The 18780-nt window shown below is 43.5% G+C and overlaps 2 protein-coding genes across 2 annotated transcripts in view; both read left to right on the plus strand.

Moving 5' to 3' along the window:
- Window positions 1–1227: 1227 nt before the first annotated feature.
- HOXC11 (homeobox C11) lies at window positions 1228–3499 on the plus strand. Its single transcript, XM_074164963.1, has 2 exons — window positions 1228–1903; window positions 3267–3499. Exons 1-2 carry the CDS (start codon window positions 1228–1230, stop codon window positions 3497–3499), a joined length of 909 nt encoding a protein of 302 aa, XP_074021064.1.
- A 12228-nt stretch (window positions 3500–15727) lies between these two features.
- HOXC10 (homeobox C10) overlaps window positions 15728–18780 on the plus strand; it is a 4389-nt gene continuing 1336 nt past the window's right edge. The window contains exon 1 of the mRNA XM_074164970.1: window positions 15728–16511. Within this exon, the coding sequence (XP_074021071.1) occupies window positions 15728–16511 (784 nt within the window). The remainder of the gene's footprint in view (window positions 16512–18780) is intronic.

Consider the following 18780-nt stretch of genomic DNA (forward strand, 5'->3'; position numbering starts at 1 on the left):
CTTTTTTAATTCAGCTGGAAGAATAAATGATGAGAGTATTGCTGAAAGTACATTCATTGATTGACAATAAACAATTGCATTAAATATTCAATATGCCACTCTTACGTAATAAATATTTAACCGAACATTAAAGGAGGTTTTCGAATATTTATTAGACACTGACTTAATTCATTTGTTCTATTCCTTGATATATCGCTAATTCGATATCAAAAGTCATTAAGCCAGGCCTCCTTTAACTTTAAAGTTGGAAACTTTACACGATCCCCCCGCACACTGTCATTGCCTAAATGGTATATTCTCCATAAAGCATGCCAACTGGCTTGATGTATAGTTGATGAGCACACAGAGATCAACATAATTAGCGTATGTTAGAAGCTTGTTAATTAGCACCAACCCCCTCACTCCCAGATAGAGAGAGAGATAGAGATTTACTTATAATTTTAGCAGCCCAGCTGTAGGAAGAGCTGGGCATTCCCGCCTGCAGGAAGGTTTTGAGAAATCTTGGAAAACTTACTTCTGCATCTCCAGCGATTTTATTGAGCTACCTACAGCCTATTCAGGAGCGCTTCTAAGGATAGAAATAGCCATGATAATAAATTATAATAATCAGCGTAATTAAAATATTAAAAAAAAAAAAAGGGTGGAAAAACACCGCTCGAGCTCCCTAAGACCCTCCCTCTCTCTCCCCCCCCCCCCTCCACCTCCCCAGCCCAAATCGCCCCCACCCCATCTCCAAACCCTGCTGAAAAGCAGCGAGCAGAATCCAAATGGGAAGGAGAGGAGGGAAGGAAAAAAAAAAAAAAAAAAAGAAAAAAAAAAAAAGGCAAGGAAGGAGGGGGGGGGGGGAAGCGAGGAAGGAGAGAGGGGAAAAAAAAAAAAAAAAAAAAAAAAGAAGCAGGAACTTCACAAGCCACCCCTTGTACTTGTTCTGCTGTGAATGCTCACGAGGGGTGTGCCTTCGGGAAAATGAATACAAATCTGCAATTGATTTTCATAATGTTTCTGCGGTGTTTGCAAACCAATCGTTTGAACCTCTGAGATCTTACCTAAGTGAACCACTCCTACGCATCTAAGTGCTCCAAACTGATATATGACAATATCTACTTTGGATCACGTGCCCGCCGGAGCGACTAAGACGGATAGCGCGTCATCTCGCCTTCCCAAATTTTTTCCCCTCCGCACATCGGATCCAAAACATCTAGCTATAGGAGCAAGAAAAGGAGAAAGATGTTTAACTCGGTGAACCTGGGCAACTTCTGCTCCCAGTCGCGTAAGGAGAGGAGCGCTGAGTTTGGAGAAAGGGCAGGTTGCGCTTCTAATCTCTACCTCCCCAGCTGTACCTATTACGTCCCTGAATTTTCAACTGTGTCATCTTTCTTGCCACAGGCCCCCTCTCGCCAAATCTCCTACCCTTACTCCACCAACCTCTCGCAAGTGCAGCCCGTGCGAGAGGTCTCCTATGGTCTAGACCCCTCAAGTAAATGGCACCACCGAAGCAATTACGCCTCGTGTTATTCCGCAGAAGATCTGATGCATAGAGAGTGCATCCCGCCTTCCACCATGACCGAAATGCTAATGAAAAACGAGAGCGTGTACAGCCACCACCACCCCAGCTCCAACCACCCGGCATCGACGGGATTCTACACCAGCATGAACAAAAACACTGTCCTGCCCCAAGGTTTCGACCGCTTCTTCGAAAACGCCTATTGCGGGGCGGAAAATCCGACCGAGACCTGCCTGCAGAAGGGTGAGGGCAAAGTGGAGGCAGAGTCCCAACCCCACGCACTGTCATCCCGCGGAGAGCAAGGTATAGACCCGGAAGATGAGGAGGAAAACACAAACCCAGGGTCTTCAGCCTCGTCCTCTTCTGTCACCAAGGAAGGAAGCAAAAGCAGCAATTCGAGTAGGTAGAGCAGTAAATGGAAAGGTTAAGGGACTAGCCCGTGTGTTTTGTCGGTCAAATTTTATGTGGAGTTTTATAAGCATTCAAAGGATTTTATTATAACCTACAAAGCTCTTTCTTCCAACGAGAAGAATTTTTACGATGGGAAAAGCTCTTTGAAAAAAATGGAGATGTTAGGCGCAGACACAGTATCTTAGAGTCTGTGAAATTTTAAAAGCACACCATCGTGACAAATATTAACTTTGATCATGAACTTACATGGGCATTTTAAAAGGATTTGGTCCCGGGTTGCTGAGGGTAAAAGGCAATTGGGCAGAACACTACTTCAGCTGCCTGTGCTTTTCTTTTAGGCATTAGGATGCATGCAAAATGTTTGGGGGCTTTTTTATTTATTATTATTATTACTTTAATTAAAACTGTATGTCGAGTCTTTTCTCCTGCTGGGGGTGCAATGCTAAGGGGGGAAATCTGCCGAATTCGCAGGCAAAGCTGAGCATTTTCTTCCACTTTGCTCTTTAAAGTGGCGTTTATTCTCCTCCAAGCCTGGTGGAGCGTCCAGCTTTTGTCAGGAAGGGCTTTTACTTACGTGGTTGTTTCCTTGGGTCTTCTGGGTTTGGGTTTGTTTTGGTTTTTGTTTTTTTTTTTTTGCTTGCATTCACATTTTTCTAGGCAGTCTTAGCGGAGCTTTTTTTTTTTTTTTTTTTTTTTTTCCCTAAAGGCTGAATCCAGGCAACTTTGCAAGTTCGCGTTGAGCGTGGGGCTCTTTTGGGAAGAGGGGAGGGTTGTTTTGTCTCCCTCTTCGCTTTCGTGATGCAAGTCCCCTTTTGCAGCTCAGATGCGAAGTTCTCTTTTTACTTTGATTCCTTTTTGCGTGTGTGGCGAGGACTGGAGTTAATCAAAAACTTATGCGGAACATAATATCTAGTTCCTCTAATTCCAACCTTGCTCATGCTGTTTCTATACAGATAACAGATTTGCAGCTGAGCGTGGGGTTTGGTGGTGTTGGTGGGTTTTTTTTTTTTCCCAGCCTCTCTAAACCCTGCTCCAGCAGCCTCCTGCCTCCACTCCCAGGCTGTTCTTTATTTTATTTATTTATTTATTTTTAAATAACCTATCTCTGCACCGAAAAATGTCTGCATGTGCCTGCGTTAAGCCCCGTGCAGTGGGAAAATAATTCCACCACGGTCCTTAAGACCCTGTGCAACCTCACCTCTGCTACCCCTAACAATAGGCGAACTGCTGGAAGATCTCTCCCCCCCTGCATTAATAACTGGAGTTATTATCGGCTCCAATCTCTCTGGGAAGACGGGTCTGTCTCTTGTATTTCCTTAGGATGTTTACCCTGCCTTCTGGTTCTTTTAAGGTGCTCCCAGAACGAGGAAGAAGAGATGCCCCTACTCGAAATTCCAGATCAGAGAGCTAGAGAGAGAATTTTTCTTCAATGTCTATATAAACAAAGAAAAAAGGCTCCAGTTGTCTAGGATGTTAAATCTCACTGACCGACAGGTTAAAATTTGGTTTCAGAACAGAAGAATGAAAGAAAAAAAATTAAGCAGAGACCGCCTGCAGTATTTCTCTGGAAATCCCTTGTTGTGAACATCTTTTGAAATCCCCTCTGCTGGTGAAGTGTATGTGTATCGAGGAGGAACAGTTGCGAGCATGGGTTTGCCCTTTGAGTCGACAAAGCAACCTCAAAGTTTAAGCCTTTTCGTTACTTATATCTCTGTGTCTGGGACAGTGCTGAGTAACAAAAGGAGTGAGATTTTCTTTCAGTTCCCGCTTCAAGGACTTGGATTCCACGAACAATTTATTTAACTTTTTTTTTTTCTTCTTTTTTTTTTTTTTTTTTTTGCCTGAACAGGTTGGGATTCCCTTTTTTTTTTTTAATTATTATTATTATTATTATTTTTATTGTTATTATTATTACTTAGGCACCCTGTCCAGTTGAATAAATGGCAGTACTGTGTGTTACTACCCCGGTGATTTCAGTATGCAGCTGTGTTATCACAAGAGCGGCCAAAGTCTCCCTGTAGGATCAAATCACTTCATCTGGGGTGAGTGTGTGTGTGTGCGCGCGCGCGTGTGTGTGTGTGAGCACACACGCAGGCATGTGTGTCCTTGTAATGTGTGTGTGCACACTCACACCCACCCCGCTCCTCCATCCACCCTTTCCATCTAAAAATATATATATGCATATATAGATGGGAGGTTGTGTGTATATATCCATATATATATTCTCTGCGGTATCATTTTTTCCAGTTGGAGTCGGGAAAGGGGGGAAATCCAGGCGAAAATACATTTGCAATAACTGTCTCTGAAAGAAATGGTTTGTAAATAAATTTCGTAGTGCTTCTTTTTTTTTTTTTTTTTTTTTTTTCCCCCCCTGGAAATGGGAGACGAAGAACAACAACAACAACAAAAAAATCCTGAAAAAAATAATAATTAAAAAAAAAAAAAAAACACACAACCCTCTTTGTGTATGTAAAGTGAGTCCCCGGGATACTCTGTGAAATTCTGTGGCAAATAAAGACGTTGCAAGCTGTTCTACATTATGATTTTATTTGACCATTTTATTAGAATTTCCCCTCTTAAAAGCCTCTTTGCGGTCATTGTGGTGTGGGGGTTTTCTTCTCCAGGAGTTCCAATACCTGAACGCGTATCAGAAATATCACCATCCATATTCACGGGGACTGGCTGCGATCTGCTCTGGTAGGACTGGGATGAACCTGAACCCTCCACCTCGGAGCCCAGGTTTGGTGTGGAATCCATGGATTCGGCAGCGAACTGAAATTTATAGGATTTTTCTTGGCCCAGTCATCCCACCCTCAGTTTGGCTCCAGATGCCCTTTCGCTGTTTTCCGGTTGTAGTTAATCTTTTTTTTTTCTTTTTTTTTTTTTTTTGGCATTTTTCATGAGAACAATATATTAGTCTTTTTTTTTTTTTTTTTTTTTTTTTAAATATATAATTAAACAAACAGAAACGAATGAAACTCGGAATTACACCGAGAAAGGAGCTGCATTTCTATAAGTCAAGGATACCTTATACCTACAAAGCACAAATGCAAAGTCAAGTCCTTTAAATTCCTGCTTAAGGAAAAACAAGTTCAACTCCCAGGCACGGGGCATAAAAGTGATTTTTTTTTTTTTTTTCTCTCCCCCCCCCCCCCCCCCCCCTTTCCCCCCCTTCTTTGCACAATGACTTTTTTTTTCTCGCAGTGTCCGAGAGCAACACACCGTTGTCGAGGACAAAGAAATCCCGAAGATGCCGTTGGTGATGGGGGTGCATGTATATTTTTTTTGTGTGTGTGTGTAAATACAACAACTTGGAAGGATTTTGGGGGGGGGGGGGATTCTTTTTGGCAGAAGAAAGGGGGTGTATTTGGGGGTTCCAATCTGGATGCTCTCCTGCTTTCTGATGTGGAGCGATGGGATTGTGCATACGGAGGAGGGTGGGGTGGGGTGGGGGGACACACAAAGAAGGGGGGGGGGGGGGGGGGAAATAAAACCCCCAGCAGCCAAGAAACAGCACATTATATTCCCATCCATCGAGCGTGTTCTTGTAAAATTCTCATACTTGCTTTTAAATACAACCCTGTTGAACGAGAAACCCTTTGATGGTGTCTTCTGATTTTATTTGACAACGGTGGGGGAAAAAAAATGATAAAGCCGCAAAAATGCTCTTTCGTTTGCACCCACCCCAACACCCCCCCTCCCCACCCCCCCCTTCACCCCCCCGCCCTTCTCCCGGCGCAATTAAATGCAAACCCACTTGAAGCTTTCGTGATAGACCCGTCCTGCTTCCACCACGATATGATCTTGAAAGGATGTTCGGAGGCATGGTTCTCATTAAAAGAGTGGGAAAGAGAAGGAAAAAAAAAAAAAAGGGGGGGGGGGAGGGGGTGTGCTCGGTGGACGGCAAAACGCTCCTTTATTTTCTTATATTTATTTTTGCAAAGCCTGCGAGCTCAAAGGCCGCTTGTCCTTGGCCTAAAATCTCGCCAATCTTTAAATTCAATAAACCCGGCGTGAAGGAAGGGGATTTATTTTTTTATTTATTTTTTTAATTTTTTTTTTTTTTTTTTTTTTTTTAACTGCCGAAGTAAAATAGACAAGATGAAGATCGGAGCCATCTTCCTGGCAGATGGAGCTGCGCGCCGGGACCGGCCCGAGGAGGGGGCTTTATCTTCCACCGCAAAAAAAAAAGGAAAAAAAAAGGAAAAAAAAAGGAAAAAAAAAAGGAAAAAAAAAGGAAAAAAAAGAAAAAAAAGAAAAAAAAAAAGAAAAAAAAGAAAAAAAAGAAAAAAAAAGAAAAAATCATCCAAAAAAAGCAAAAAAAAAAAAAAAAAGCCCCCCTAAAAGAAAGAAAAAAAGCACCTTTCTTTAATGAGTGTTTGCCAAACCTTCCCAAGGTTAGGAAAACTAAAGAGAGGTGCAATAAGGTGAATATCGGGAGGTCAGAAGCGGCAGTTAATGCTCCGTAACAGCGGCGGCTGTCCGGACAAAAGCGGCTAGTCTAGACATTGTAATAAAGACTGCGGCACTAAACAGCTTAATTTTTCTTAATTACCCCGTCTGGCTAAAGGAAAAGACTTCCGCAGTAAATAGTAAACAAATAAGGGAGTCTTGCCCAGGGAATTTTTTTTTTATTTTTTTTTTTTTTTTCCCCTCTCTCTTCTCTCTCCCCCTCCCTCCCTTTCCTTCCCCCCCCCCTCCCACCACCACCAGTCCCGTCCCCCCCCCCCTTTTCCAAGGCTCCAGTTCAACTGCAGCACAATGAAACTGTAGGCCTAGTTCAAAGTTTTCGCGAGCTAAAATGGAATGCCAGTTGTAAAATCCAAGTTTATAGACCATGTGGGAGTTTACAGCAGCATTAAGCATCAGTGCCATGTAGGAAAAGGGCTGTTAATGTTCTGGGGAGGGGAGAAGGGGGGGGGGGGGGGGGGGGGGGAGAAGGGGCTGGCGGAGGACGGGGAGAGGGGAGGGGGGTGTCACTGAAGATGCTTTGGGTACCACGGTGATAGAAGCAGACATAGGTATCTCGCCAACCCAGTGTGGGTGCACCTCCATGGAGGGGGAGGGGAGGGGAGGGTCCGGCGCCGGGTTTTTTTGGGGGTATTTAACGGTAGAAAAGCCCCAAATTGCCATGGCGAGGTGTTGTGGCTTTTTGGTTTTTTTTTTTTTTTTTTTTTTTCCCAGGCGGGCCGGGGGATGCAGGGGTGGGAGTGGGACCCACAGGAAGAAAAATGTGAATATATGATGTCTTTGAACTTCAATAAAGTCAAGTCCATCACCTTTAACCCTTTTGTAATAAAGCGGAATCACAGAGGGTCGCCCCGCCTCCAGGGAGCCGGGGGGAGGATCGGGGGGCGGGGGGGGAAGGACACCCCACATTTTTTCCCCGAAAAAAAACCCCCAAACTCTAATTTTGAACCCCGCCTGGCGTTTACGATGCTTAATATTTAACTCAGCCGCGCAGCATTTAGTGCATTTCGAAGCAGGTTTAACGCACACGGCGCACGCTCTTTATTATTGTTATAAACCTTTTGATATCTTAACGCATGAAAAGTTTTTATAACTTTGTTTGGCGTAAAAGTTTTACAAGTTTTTCCTCTTCTTTTTTTTTTTTTTTTTTTTTTTTTAAATTCCCAGCACGCATTTAAGTCTTTTCCATCAACTTTATTCCTACCTCGGGTGTCCATCACAATAAAGTCTCCCTCATAGGCTGGGGAGCTGGCTCTGTGCTCTGCGTTAATGACACCCAGACTAATTACGAAGGCCCTTTCCTTGTGACGTACGAACACACCAACCCAACCTGTTTCCTATTGCTCCCTGGATTTCATACACAACATATTGGAAGCAGCTCTGGGTGACTTTGTTGTGAAATATTGCAGAGAGGGAAGGAGGCGAGGGGGCCGGCTTCTAATTGGCTTCTTGCGGGATAATAATGTTCACTTAGGTTGGCTTCTATACAAAGCAAAATTAATTCCATTTTTGAAAAAAAAAAAAAAAAAGAAAAAAGAAAAAGAAAAAGGAAAAGGAAAAGAAAAAGGAAAGGAAAAGGAAAAGAAAAAGAAAAGGAAAAGAAAAAGAAAAGAAAGGGGGGGAAAGAAAAAGAAAAGAAGGGGGAAGGAAAGAAAAAGAAAAGAAAGGAAAAAAAGAAAGAAAAAAAGAAAAAAGGAAAAAGGAAAAAGGAAAAAGAAAGAGAAAAGGAAGAAAAAAGGAAAAAGAAAGAGAAAAGGAAGAAAAAAGGAAAGGAAAAGGAGGCGAAAAAAGGAAAAAAGGAAAAAAGAGAAAAGAAAGGAAAGGAACAAAGAAAAGAAAGGAATAAAAGGAAAAAAGAAAAAAGGAAAAAGGAGAAAAAGAAGGAAAAAAGAGAAAAAAGAAGAAAAAACAAGAAGCTTGGTTGGGGAGGGGGGGTCTGTAAGAGCTGCAAATGCTGGATTAAAGTGTCCAGAGGTTCCCGTGGTGTTGGACGGGGCTGCACACCCCCAGGCACCCACCTGCACCCACTCGCACCCCCCCACACCCCACGCAGCCCCTCCCGAAGGGGCCGGGGCAGGAGCGCGTAAACTTGACTGTGTGATAAGGCGAAAAAAACCTCCTCGGTGGCTTGTAAATAAACAACTTCAGCTGAAGCACTCAGCGGGAGCGGCACACAATAGCCACGAGGGGAAAATCCGTCCTTTTTTTGGACCGTTTTCCACTTTTTTCCTCGCGGGTTTGACGTTGGTTTGCAACTTGGCCAGAACTGGGATTTTCGCAAAAAGCCAAGAAGAAAAAGCCAGTGGTTTTAGGTTTTTGTTGTTGGTTTTTTGTTGTGTGTTTTTTGGGGGGGGTTGGGTTTTGGTTTTGGTTTTTGTTTTTTTTTTTTTTTTGGCAAGTGGACTCGAATCGACCATCAATTGAGCTAATCCTCGCCTGTGGATCCTGGGGTGAATTCATTTATTTGTGGACCAGGAACTTTTATAGGAGCAATAGCTGTCCCCGACGGGGAGGCAGGGCTGTCCCCAAGTCCTGGAACCCCCTCCCAGGGACCCTGGTGGCCCATAACCTTGGCGAAAAGGCGATTAAATTGGTTCTCCTGAAGCACCGCTCTGCCGAGGAGGGACCGGCGGCGAATTTGCTGCTGAAATATTGTAAAACCACCGGCAAAAGAAGGAGGGAGGGGAAGGAGGGGATGGGAGGGGTGGGGGGGAGACAACTTTGGGGGAGGAATTGCGGGTTTGAGGCAAAGCGTTTGCAAACTTGCGGTTTAGTTTTTAACACACCCCCACAGAAAAAAAAAAAAAAAAAAAAGAAAATCATCCCCTTAAAAATAAATAGATCCCCTAAATAAATTACCCCCCCCAAAAATCCTGGGATCCCCCCCAAAAAATAGATCTCCAAAAAGAAAAGCCCCCTATAAATAAAAAGCCCCCCATAAATAAAGCCCCCCATAAGTAAAGCCCCCCATAAATTAATATCTGCGCACAAAATAGCCCCCTAAAAATAAATACGCACACACACCCCCCCCCCCAAAATAGCGGCGAAGGGGGGGAATATATTTTAAAAAAAATATGCGAGTTATCTTATTGTGCCCCAAAATGGCGGCTCATTAAGGCCTGGCTTATCCGCCTTTCCTAAAGTTGGGGGATCCAGGGATGCGCAGCACATGTTGGATGGAAGCACGTTCCTCTGCTTTTGATAACTTCTAAATTACAACATGAAACCACGAGAATGTGGTTTGCAACCTCATAAGGCTTTTTTTTTTTTTTTTTTTATCTGGAGTTGAGGAATTAGGCTGGAACATATTGCTGATGGAGGCCATAAAAAACTTTATTCATTTTGGAAAGGAAAAGAAAAAAAAAAAAAGAGAGAGAGAAAAAAAAAAAAGAGGGGAAGACTTAATGTAAACATTACAATTGTTTATGTGCTACAAGTAGCAAAGTAAATTCGTTCGTTTTAATTGTTAAAAAGCGGCCTCATTCCTCGCTTTGAATTAAGTGATACATGCTCCAGGAGAAAAATCTGCAGTTCTCTGCTTTAAAGATGTGCTTGATACAAACCGTATGTGACGGCTCCAAAAGCTGAAAACTCTTTGGGGTTTTGCGAGGAGCGTGGGACTGGGGAGGCAGGGGATGCCCGAGGATGCCCGATCTCTCAGGCCGAGGGGCTGCAGGTATGGAAAAAAAAAAAAACAACAAAAAAAAACAAAAAAAAGATGAATAAAAAGAAAAATATATATAAATTACAGCGTTTTTTTAAAACCAAAATTCTCTCTCTGCACATATACCTCTCCCTACTCTCCACCTCTGCGGCGGTGTCTGTGTTTGGAAGGCAGAGACCCTCAAATTGCAGCAAATCCAGCCAAATAAAAAAGTCATTTGTCTCCATCTTATTTCCCTGCTGTAGGTGTGAAATTTGTATTTATTCAGATTTTTTTTTGTGGGTTTTTTTTTTTTTTTTTTTTCTTTCCCCCCTCCCCAGTCGCTCCTTTTTCTTTCTCCAGGAGAAACGTGAGTGTTAATCGCCCGTCCTCGCGGTGCTCTCCGTATTCTGTTAAAACTCCTAATTGAAACAATAATGTTTATTTTGAAGCGCTCGGCAGAGCGGCGCTGCCGCTTCAAAGACGCCTGGTAAATTATCAGCGTTTTGACAAAAGTTTGAAAGAAATCATTTTCCTATCCTCATATGTGAAAAATAGGGATTCTTTGAGGTTTGCTCTTCACTTGCGGGGCAGACCCACATTTTAGCACGTCCTTCATTGTTCTCAATTTTTACCTTTCATCGTTACTCTTCGCCTCTTTCAACTTCACTTTTTTTTTTTTTCCTTTTTCTTTCTTTTTTTTTTTTTTTTTCCTTTTTTAACTTTATAAAAGGGGCTCTCCAAAATCCACATTTCCATCCACCGCTCAGTGATTTTGCAGCTTAAAAAAACCGCAGCGGAGCCACCAGCAATTCCCAGACCAAAATAAAAAAAAAAAAAAGTAATAAAAAAAAAAAGTAATAAAAAAAAAAATCCCCAAAACCCCCAACCACCTTTTAACCTTTTTAATTTTCCAAATATGCAATAATCCACATTTCCAGAGCTTCCACCCGGACTTTCCCACCTCTGCTAGAAATAATTTTCTCCTTTTTTTTTTTTTTTTTTAATTTTTTTTTAGGGAGGCGCAATATTTAAGTTTGTTAACGCGGTTGGAAAATTAAAGGAAACATTTCAGCACTGAATAAACTCCTCCGAAATCCCCGTGTCACATCGTTGCGCTCTGTCACCCTGCCTGCTCTTGCTTTATGTATGAATTACACTTTCCAAATTTCGCCTTCGTGATCAAAGGGAGAGGGAAAAGGGTCCAAACTCCATCCAGTCCATGGGTGCTATGTTGGGGGTAGAAAAGCCTGAGCGCGGTTTTCAATACCACCTCAAGGAACATAATATCATTCCATAATTCTTTGACTTAAGTTACTCAGAAAGAAGGAAGCAGGGTAAGAGGGATTGTAAAGTTTGATAGATTTCTTGTGGTGATAGTTTACAGTTTCTAAGCCAACATATAAAGGCGTGGGTTTTATTTTTGCATCGCTGTTATTGTACTCCAGTGTACTTTGTCATAAATCAGAATTATTTCCGCTACAACACGGGGCATAATACCGGGCAGAAATACAAATTTAAGGTAATCATTAAAGTGTTGCTACCAAATACTTCCACGAAGCGAAAATGAATGTTTGTCATAAAAATGTAGGAAAACTTGGTAAAAAATACAATGGGCGTAAGAAGCACTTTCTACACATAACTCACGGTTAAATAATTAGATTGAAAAGGGGACAGGTAAAATATTCCGGGGAAGTCTGAGAGATGCTTTGTCTTGGAAATTGTAGACATTTATATACTCCTCGGGGTGATGAGCAGAAGAGGGGGTTTTCTGGCATCTCCCCCCCCACACACACACCTCGGCAATCCCCTCGTCCCTGCCTAGCAGGGTCCTCGGCTTCCCTGGCATCCCCAGCCCTGATTTGGGGAGGTTTGAAGGCAATTGCTCTGTCTGTGGCGCTGGGGACAATGGGAGGACGCGGGGACAGCCCGCTCCTTACATCCCCCCCCCCCCCCCGCCTCAGCCCCGGGCCAACAGGACCCAGGAAGGGCAAACCCCCACTTTTTGTGTGTGTGTGCCTTGGAGTTCATTGGGTAAAAACCCTTGAACTGGCCCAAAAAGGCCAGGTTGAACCCACGCTGGGGGGGGGGGGGGGAAGCACCTTTCTAGGAAATGCGGAGGGGGGGGTGGGGGGGGTGCAGCCCGACGGCCGCGGGGGACGAACATCCGACCTGTATATGGTTCCCCTAAAAGTGTGTAAAATTCAAAGTAGGTTATTAAAGTCCTTACCACGGGTAGACTCTCTCCTTTTAAGTTTTAATAGCATTTGTTCGTATTTATTTTCTGTAATTAGAGTAAAGCATTTTTCCCAACGGGGGTTCCACTTAGGCTGATGAATTTTATTTCTCCTTCCATTAATGACCCATGTTTATCATACTTCTAATTATTTTTAACTTTAAACAATATTCGGTCTCCTGGAGACGCTTCAGCGCTGCTTCCGAACGTCAACTTTCTTTTCCCGTGGCCAAGCAAAAACCCATCTCGGTGAAGTTTCGAGACACGTCCAGGTCATATTTTTATGAAGAAATCTGATTTTCTATTTCCTCAGCCCCTTTTTCTCCCCAAGATGCTGACGAGCAACTCGCGGAACAGGCTTGAAACCCTTCAAACGCTTGCACCGGTAGCTTGGGCTGGCAAAAACTGGTAAACAAAACGCCTGCGAACGGTGTAAATCTTTATTTTATACTCACAACATTTACACATTCATAAAAGAGGAGGTTTTGGGTTGTTGTGGTTTGGTTTTTTTTGTGGGTTTTTTTTTCTCTCCTCTCTCCAGCAACCTGGATGGGGAGGTTTGCTCTGAGATGCTCTTGCGAAGAGCCTGGTTCTGCGGAGAAGCAAATTCAAATTATTTCGTGTCAGGGTGCAACTCCTTCGTCTCGCCTTGGACAAAGGCACACACCAGAATACGGGGCGCAAAAAGAAAAAAAAAAAATAAAAAAAAAAATCAAAATCAGGAAAACATATTTAAGCCTTAGGCAGACAATACAGGAAACTATGAGGTCAAATTTTGGTGTCCCCCCCCAAAAATGCACATGTGTAACTGTTTGACCGAGCGGCATAAATTATTGGCCACATCAGCTGCAAAAATAAAGTAGAAGAAAGGGGGGAGGAAAAATCAAACCGGGGGGGGGGAAAAAAAAAAAAAAAACAGCAATATAATACAAAATTGCGTTGGTCTTTAATTTCATCACCTATAAATGAGAAAATATTGGCTCCCACACTAAAGTTTTATTCTTTGCTTATAAATATTATGTGGAATTTTCGTTGGATATCATAAAACTGAACGATTTCTATCAAACTGTTTTAAAAAGACCTATGCAGATAACACAAATAGAGGCAATAAAGTGGCAAATAGCTTTCCAGGGGGAACCAAATGGCGTCTGAAGCCTTACGAAAGCTTTTACTCTGCTGGAGAAGGGGGCACACGAAATGGGATTATCCACTTTTAGGCTTTTTCGGCCTAAGATATTGAAACTTGTCCCGCTTGATGCGGAGAGAAGACCCGCAAGGCTCTTGAAAGTTAAGTCGAGGGGAATTTTACAGCCCTGCTTTGGAAAATCTTTGGGAAAACAGGTTTGCGGACGTGAGAATATTTAAGCAGGACTTTGCTCTAAACCGTTACAAATCACCCCAAACGGTCAAGTTCCACTTTCTCTGCTCCAATGTACTTTTTTTTTTTTTTCCACGATTTTGCTCCCTTTCCTTCCCCCCCTTCTTTTTCTTTTCCCCCTTTTTTCCCCTTTTTCCTTCTTTTTCTTTTTTTTTTTTTTTTTGTTCCCTTTCTTGTTTTTTAATGAAAGGTGGCGTTTTCTTTTTGTTTCCCTTGAAAGTGACTCTGAACCCGTCTCTTTCTAATCGTAATGATCTTGAAATTCCGGGCTATCTCCCTTTTTATTTATTTATTCGCCATTGCCCTAATCCGCGGCTTCACCTAAAATCAGAGTTCACCCACCAGCACTGCAACACGCCGAGGAAAATGATGAAAAAAACCCACCCCAAAACACTACAGAGGTTAATTATTACACGATTTAGAAAATAATAAAGAAAATAAAGTTGGGGGGGGGGGAGGGGAGGGAGGGCGATAACCACGAAGGTTTACGTTCCGTCGCGTTTAAGACATCAAATCCTGCTCGGAGATTTAAAATTTAAAAGAAAACAACAACTTGAGCTGCGACCGCAGCGAATTGCGCCACGAAAGAGGAGAGAGGAAATATTGGAGAGAAAAGTAACTTTCCAAGTGCAATCACCCCAGGAAAAGAAAATTAAATTAAAATACAATAAAATCCGAATAAATCGGGAAAGTTTCAGTTTGCGAAGCTTTCTGCAGGATATTTAGTGAGTCCCAGATTGGACTTTCTCCCCCCTCCTTCCCTCCCAGTAGATATTTCCCAGAGAGAAAGAAGGAGCAGACGGAGAGACAGACAGACAGACAGACGGGAGGGGAGAAAACCCACCACACCACCGCACTCTTGCAGTTCACCGTCTGAAAGTCGCTCCCTTTTCACAAATTCGACCCCTTTTTTCCTCTCCACGAGGAATTTTTTTTTTTTTTTTTTTTTTAATCCTGCACAATACCACACATGCCATTTTAGCCCAGAAACTTAAGACAGTTGGGGAATGAAAGTGGATAATTAAAAAAAGCTGCCTTCGCAGAGTCAGGGAAGGCGAAGCTGCTTTGCTGCGGGGAAAAAAAAAAAAAAAAAAGGATGAAAAGGAAGAAAAAAAAATTAGAAAAAAGGAAAATAAAGCAAAACTAGGGTTCCATCAGCTTTTTCTTCATTAAAGAGCTGCTTGGGAAACATCCAACCTGCTCTAAGGAGCTTCAGGGTTTCGGGGCTGAAGGGTCTCTGAATTTTCCCCCCAATTTTCCCCCCCTCTTCTCTTCCCGCATCTCTCTCGAAGCAGCAAAAGCAAAGCGGCGCCGAGCGCATCACCCCACCGCACCCCCCCAAACCCCATCTAGCCCCCCCTCCCCAAAAAACCCCAAATAATTTTAATAAGCATAAAAATAACCCCAAGAAGCAGCAGCCGGCTGAGCCCAGAGGAGCTCGCCCGTGCCCAGCCTCGCTGGGGAGGGGGAGGAAGGCGCAGCCGAGAGGAGGAAGGAGAAGGGGGGGGGGTTGTCGCTGGTTGGGAGGCAATAATTAAAAATCTCTATCGGTTTTGGGGGGCAAAAAGAAAGACAATTCCCAGGAGGCAGGGAAAGAGTGGGGGGAAAGCTGGGGGTGCGTGAGATTTTTGATTTTTTTTTAAATTTAAATTTTACCCCCTGAAATTTAAAAAAAAAAAAATTAAAAAGGGAATTATTTTTTTTTTTTTTAATTTAATATTTTCATTTTTTTCCCCCCTTCCTTTGCCTTCCACGCGTGGCTCCGTTGGTAAACAAACGGGCGGGCGGGGAGCGGGGCGGCGGGGGCTCTGCCTTTGTTCAACGTGAAGGTCCCGGCCCGGTGCTGGCAGATGTCGCTGTTGCTCCACGGTGACGCTCCCGGTCCCGACAACTTGACCCCCGTGACGTCGTCCCCGTCTGAATCATCAAGGCCATTTTCAATCCTCATTGGCCTGGGCATCACGTGGGGGGGTGGAGGGGGGGAGAGCGATGCGTGGATAATTATGGTGCTTGATATTTTTTCCCCCTAAAAAAAAGATGTCAGCCCCTGGCTGGAGTATTCCTCCTTAAAAACCCTCTCTGAAAATGTCATGTCCCAACAATGTGACTTCTAACTCGTTTTTGATGGACTCGTTGGCCGGTACCTGTAGAGGGGAGAATTATTCCTCCAGCCAAGGGATGTACATGCAGCCTGGGAGCGATTTCAGCTGCGGAGTCATGAGGAACTGTGGAATTATCCCGTCTCTTTCCAAAAGGGACGAGGTGAATAGCGCTACCTTGTCTCTCAGCACCTATCCATCTTACCTTTCTCAGCTAGACACTTGGTGTGACCCCAAAAATACGTACAGGATCGAGCAACCTGTTGCAAGACAGCTCCCATCCTGCTCCTTCCCAACCAATGTCAAGGAAGAGAATGTTTGCTGTATGTATAACGCTGATAAAAGGGCAAAAAATGCCACAGAGACAGCCCTCTACCCCAACCAAATGCCTGAGTCTTGCCTAAATGACCATGAAGTCCCCGTTCCTAGCTACTACCGAGCAAGCCAAGGTTACCCCTCCATGGAGAAGACGTCAAACTGCAGCAATCCAAATGAGTTTGAGGCAAGTTTTGAATCCAGGGCGAGCCTGAACCCAAGGAATGAGCATCTGGAACCAGCACCACCACCTCCTCCACCTCCTCCGCCGCCCCCGGTGGCTAAAGTGAGTTTTCCCGAAAACACAAAAACAGATAATACTCAGAACACATCCACGAACGAAATTAAAACAGAAAAAAGCGCCCCAGCACCCAAAATAAGTCCTTCGGAAGCAGAGAAGGAGCTGAATAAAAACACTGACACCAGCACTGACAATTCTGACAATGAAGCAAAAGGTAAGGGAATCATTCATTACCAGTAGCTAATTTCAGCAATTAGTAATCATCCATAGCTAATAAGAGCAAGAGTAATGCGAATATGCAGTAATGTGCTCGCTACCCTGCCAACTTCTCCTCCAGAAATTGGCACCATAATGTTCTGTATTGTTGCTGGCTTTTGGGGAAAAAAAATGTTGTGGTTGTTGAAAAAAGTATATATGTATTAGAGTTGAAAAAAAAAAAAAAAAAAGAGGAGCGAGCTGTTTGAGAACTCGTCCTCTCGCTGTTTGTACGGAGAGATTGTGCTGTGCGTGTACTTATTAAAAAAAAAAAAAAAAATATATATATATATAAAAAATTGGTCCTTGCAATCAAGGCTGCGGAATGTAATAAGAAGAGGTGGCTTTGCTCTGAAATCGCGGAGATTTGGGGGGTTGTTTGTTTGGGGGCGAGGGGGGTGGGGGGAGTGTTTTAGGGGATTTTGTGGTTTTTAAGGCAGACGAACCCTGGTTTGGTTTGGTTTGGTTTGGTTTGGTTTGGTTTGGTTTGGGTTTTTATCCCTTCACGTCGCTTTCCGTGCAACTGCTTTCTTTCCGCGTGCTGAACGGATTTGTCTCCTCTGGCTTCGCTCGGTGTTAAAGTGGGGTGAAAAAACTGAGTCTAATTCGCAGTCACAAACATCTCAGGCTGGAGTTGTGGCTCGTTTCAGGGCTTGGAAGCTCGTTGGGAGACTCAGAGAGGGAAAAAAAAAAAAAGCTGCTTCTTTTTTTTTTTTTTTTTTTTTTTTTTCCTTCTTGGAGAATTGAGGTCTTGTTTGCGAAGGCAAAAAATGTTTCTGTGTGTTGAGCAGATGTTTTAAGTTTGGGATTGTCTGAAAGGAGGCTTCCATTGAACGCGTTTTATTTTCACTGTAAGGATTGCATATGGCTTGAAATCTCTGCCTGTGTGAATATTGGGGTTTGCTCCTCTCCTAATTCGAAGCCGGGTGGATTCAGGGGCTTCTTTGGGGTCAATAAGTGGGGATCGTGTGAAGGGATGGATTGAATTTCCCCAGGAAAAAAAAAAAAAAAGAAAAAAAGAAAAGAAAAAAAAAACTTGGGAGCGAAATTTCCTTGGGAGCAAATACTGCTGAGATCTAAGCGAGGGGTTGCATGGTTTGCCTGTGGTATGTGGATTAAAATATCCGCCGTGTGTCAGGGTCTGTGCTATAATTAGGGCTCCAGCAGCAGGAGGATGGGGCTGGGGTCTGTGGCGTTGTATGTGCACGCAGGGCTGCATGCGTGTGGGTCGTGTGTGGACCCCCATGCACACACGCCTCGGGTCTGTGGCACCAGCAAAACCTGTCCTCTGGCGTTTCCCACTACAGAATTGGCCTTTTTAAAAGCAGAACCCAGAAACAATTCTTCTTTGTTATTATTTTCTCCCTATTCTTTTTTTTTTTTTTTTTAATTATTTTATTTCTTTTTCCCTTCCCTTTTTCTTTACCGTTCCGCACCCAAAGGGAAACGTTATTATCTGACAGTTGAGTTACAATTCCACACGCTCATACTTAAAAAAAAAAACCAAAACAAAACAGCAAAGTCAAGGTTATCAAAACCCCCGCAAACTTCATCATCTGCACAAAGAATCTCCTCCAACATCCACGCCAAGAAAGAGAGGTTTTGGTGGGAGTTAACCCGAAAGAGAGATTATATTGGGGTGGATTTGTAATTGGGGCGGAAATAAAGAATTAAATAAACGCAGATAAAGGTTCTTCTTTGGCTTCAGATGTTACATTTTAAACGGGCGCGCGGAGAAAGACCTGGTTTCCCCCAGTATTTTGCGTTTTCCAAGGCATTTCGCGGTGTTTGCGGGGTTTTCGGATGGTGAGAGCCAATTTGGGGCGGATTTGGTTTGCCGCTATTTCTGTTGCTTCCTTTGAAAACCTCTTATAGCTTCACTTTTCGTTTATGTTGAACCTGAATTTTTATCCCTGCAGAAGGTAAGAGACCTTTCTCGTGTAATTTAAGCATTTGGGGGGGTGGTGGTGGTGGTGGTGGTGGTGGTGGGGTGGGAGGGGGGAGATAGTGTTTCCAAGGGGATTTCCAGGGCTTGGTGACATTAAAGGTTTTCTGCAGACGCCAAAGTGGGTCCGTGTCACACCAGCAAATTTTGAAGGTGCCTTTGGCTGAATCAAGTGGGGTTTGTTGGGGTTTTTTTTTGCTTTTTTTTTTTTAAATTTTCTTTGAAATGCCAAATGGGGGCGGGGTGGGGGGGGGGTTTGCTACAATTGCAGGACCCGCTTGGC

The sequence above is a fragment of the Numenius arquata genome, chromosome 29 (assembly GCF_964106895.1).
Source record: "Numenius arquata chromosome 29, bNumArq3.hap1.1, whole genome shotgun sequence".
Taxonomy (NCBI): Eukaryota; Metazoa; Chordata; class Aves; order Charadriiformes; family Scolopacidae; genus Numenius; species Numenius arquata.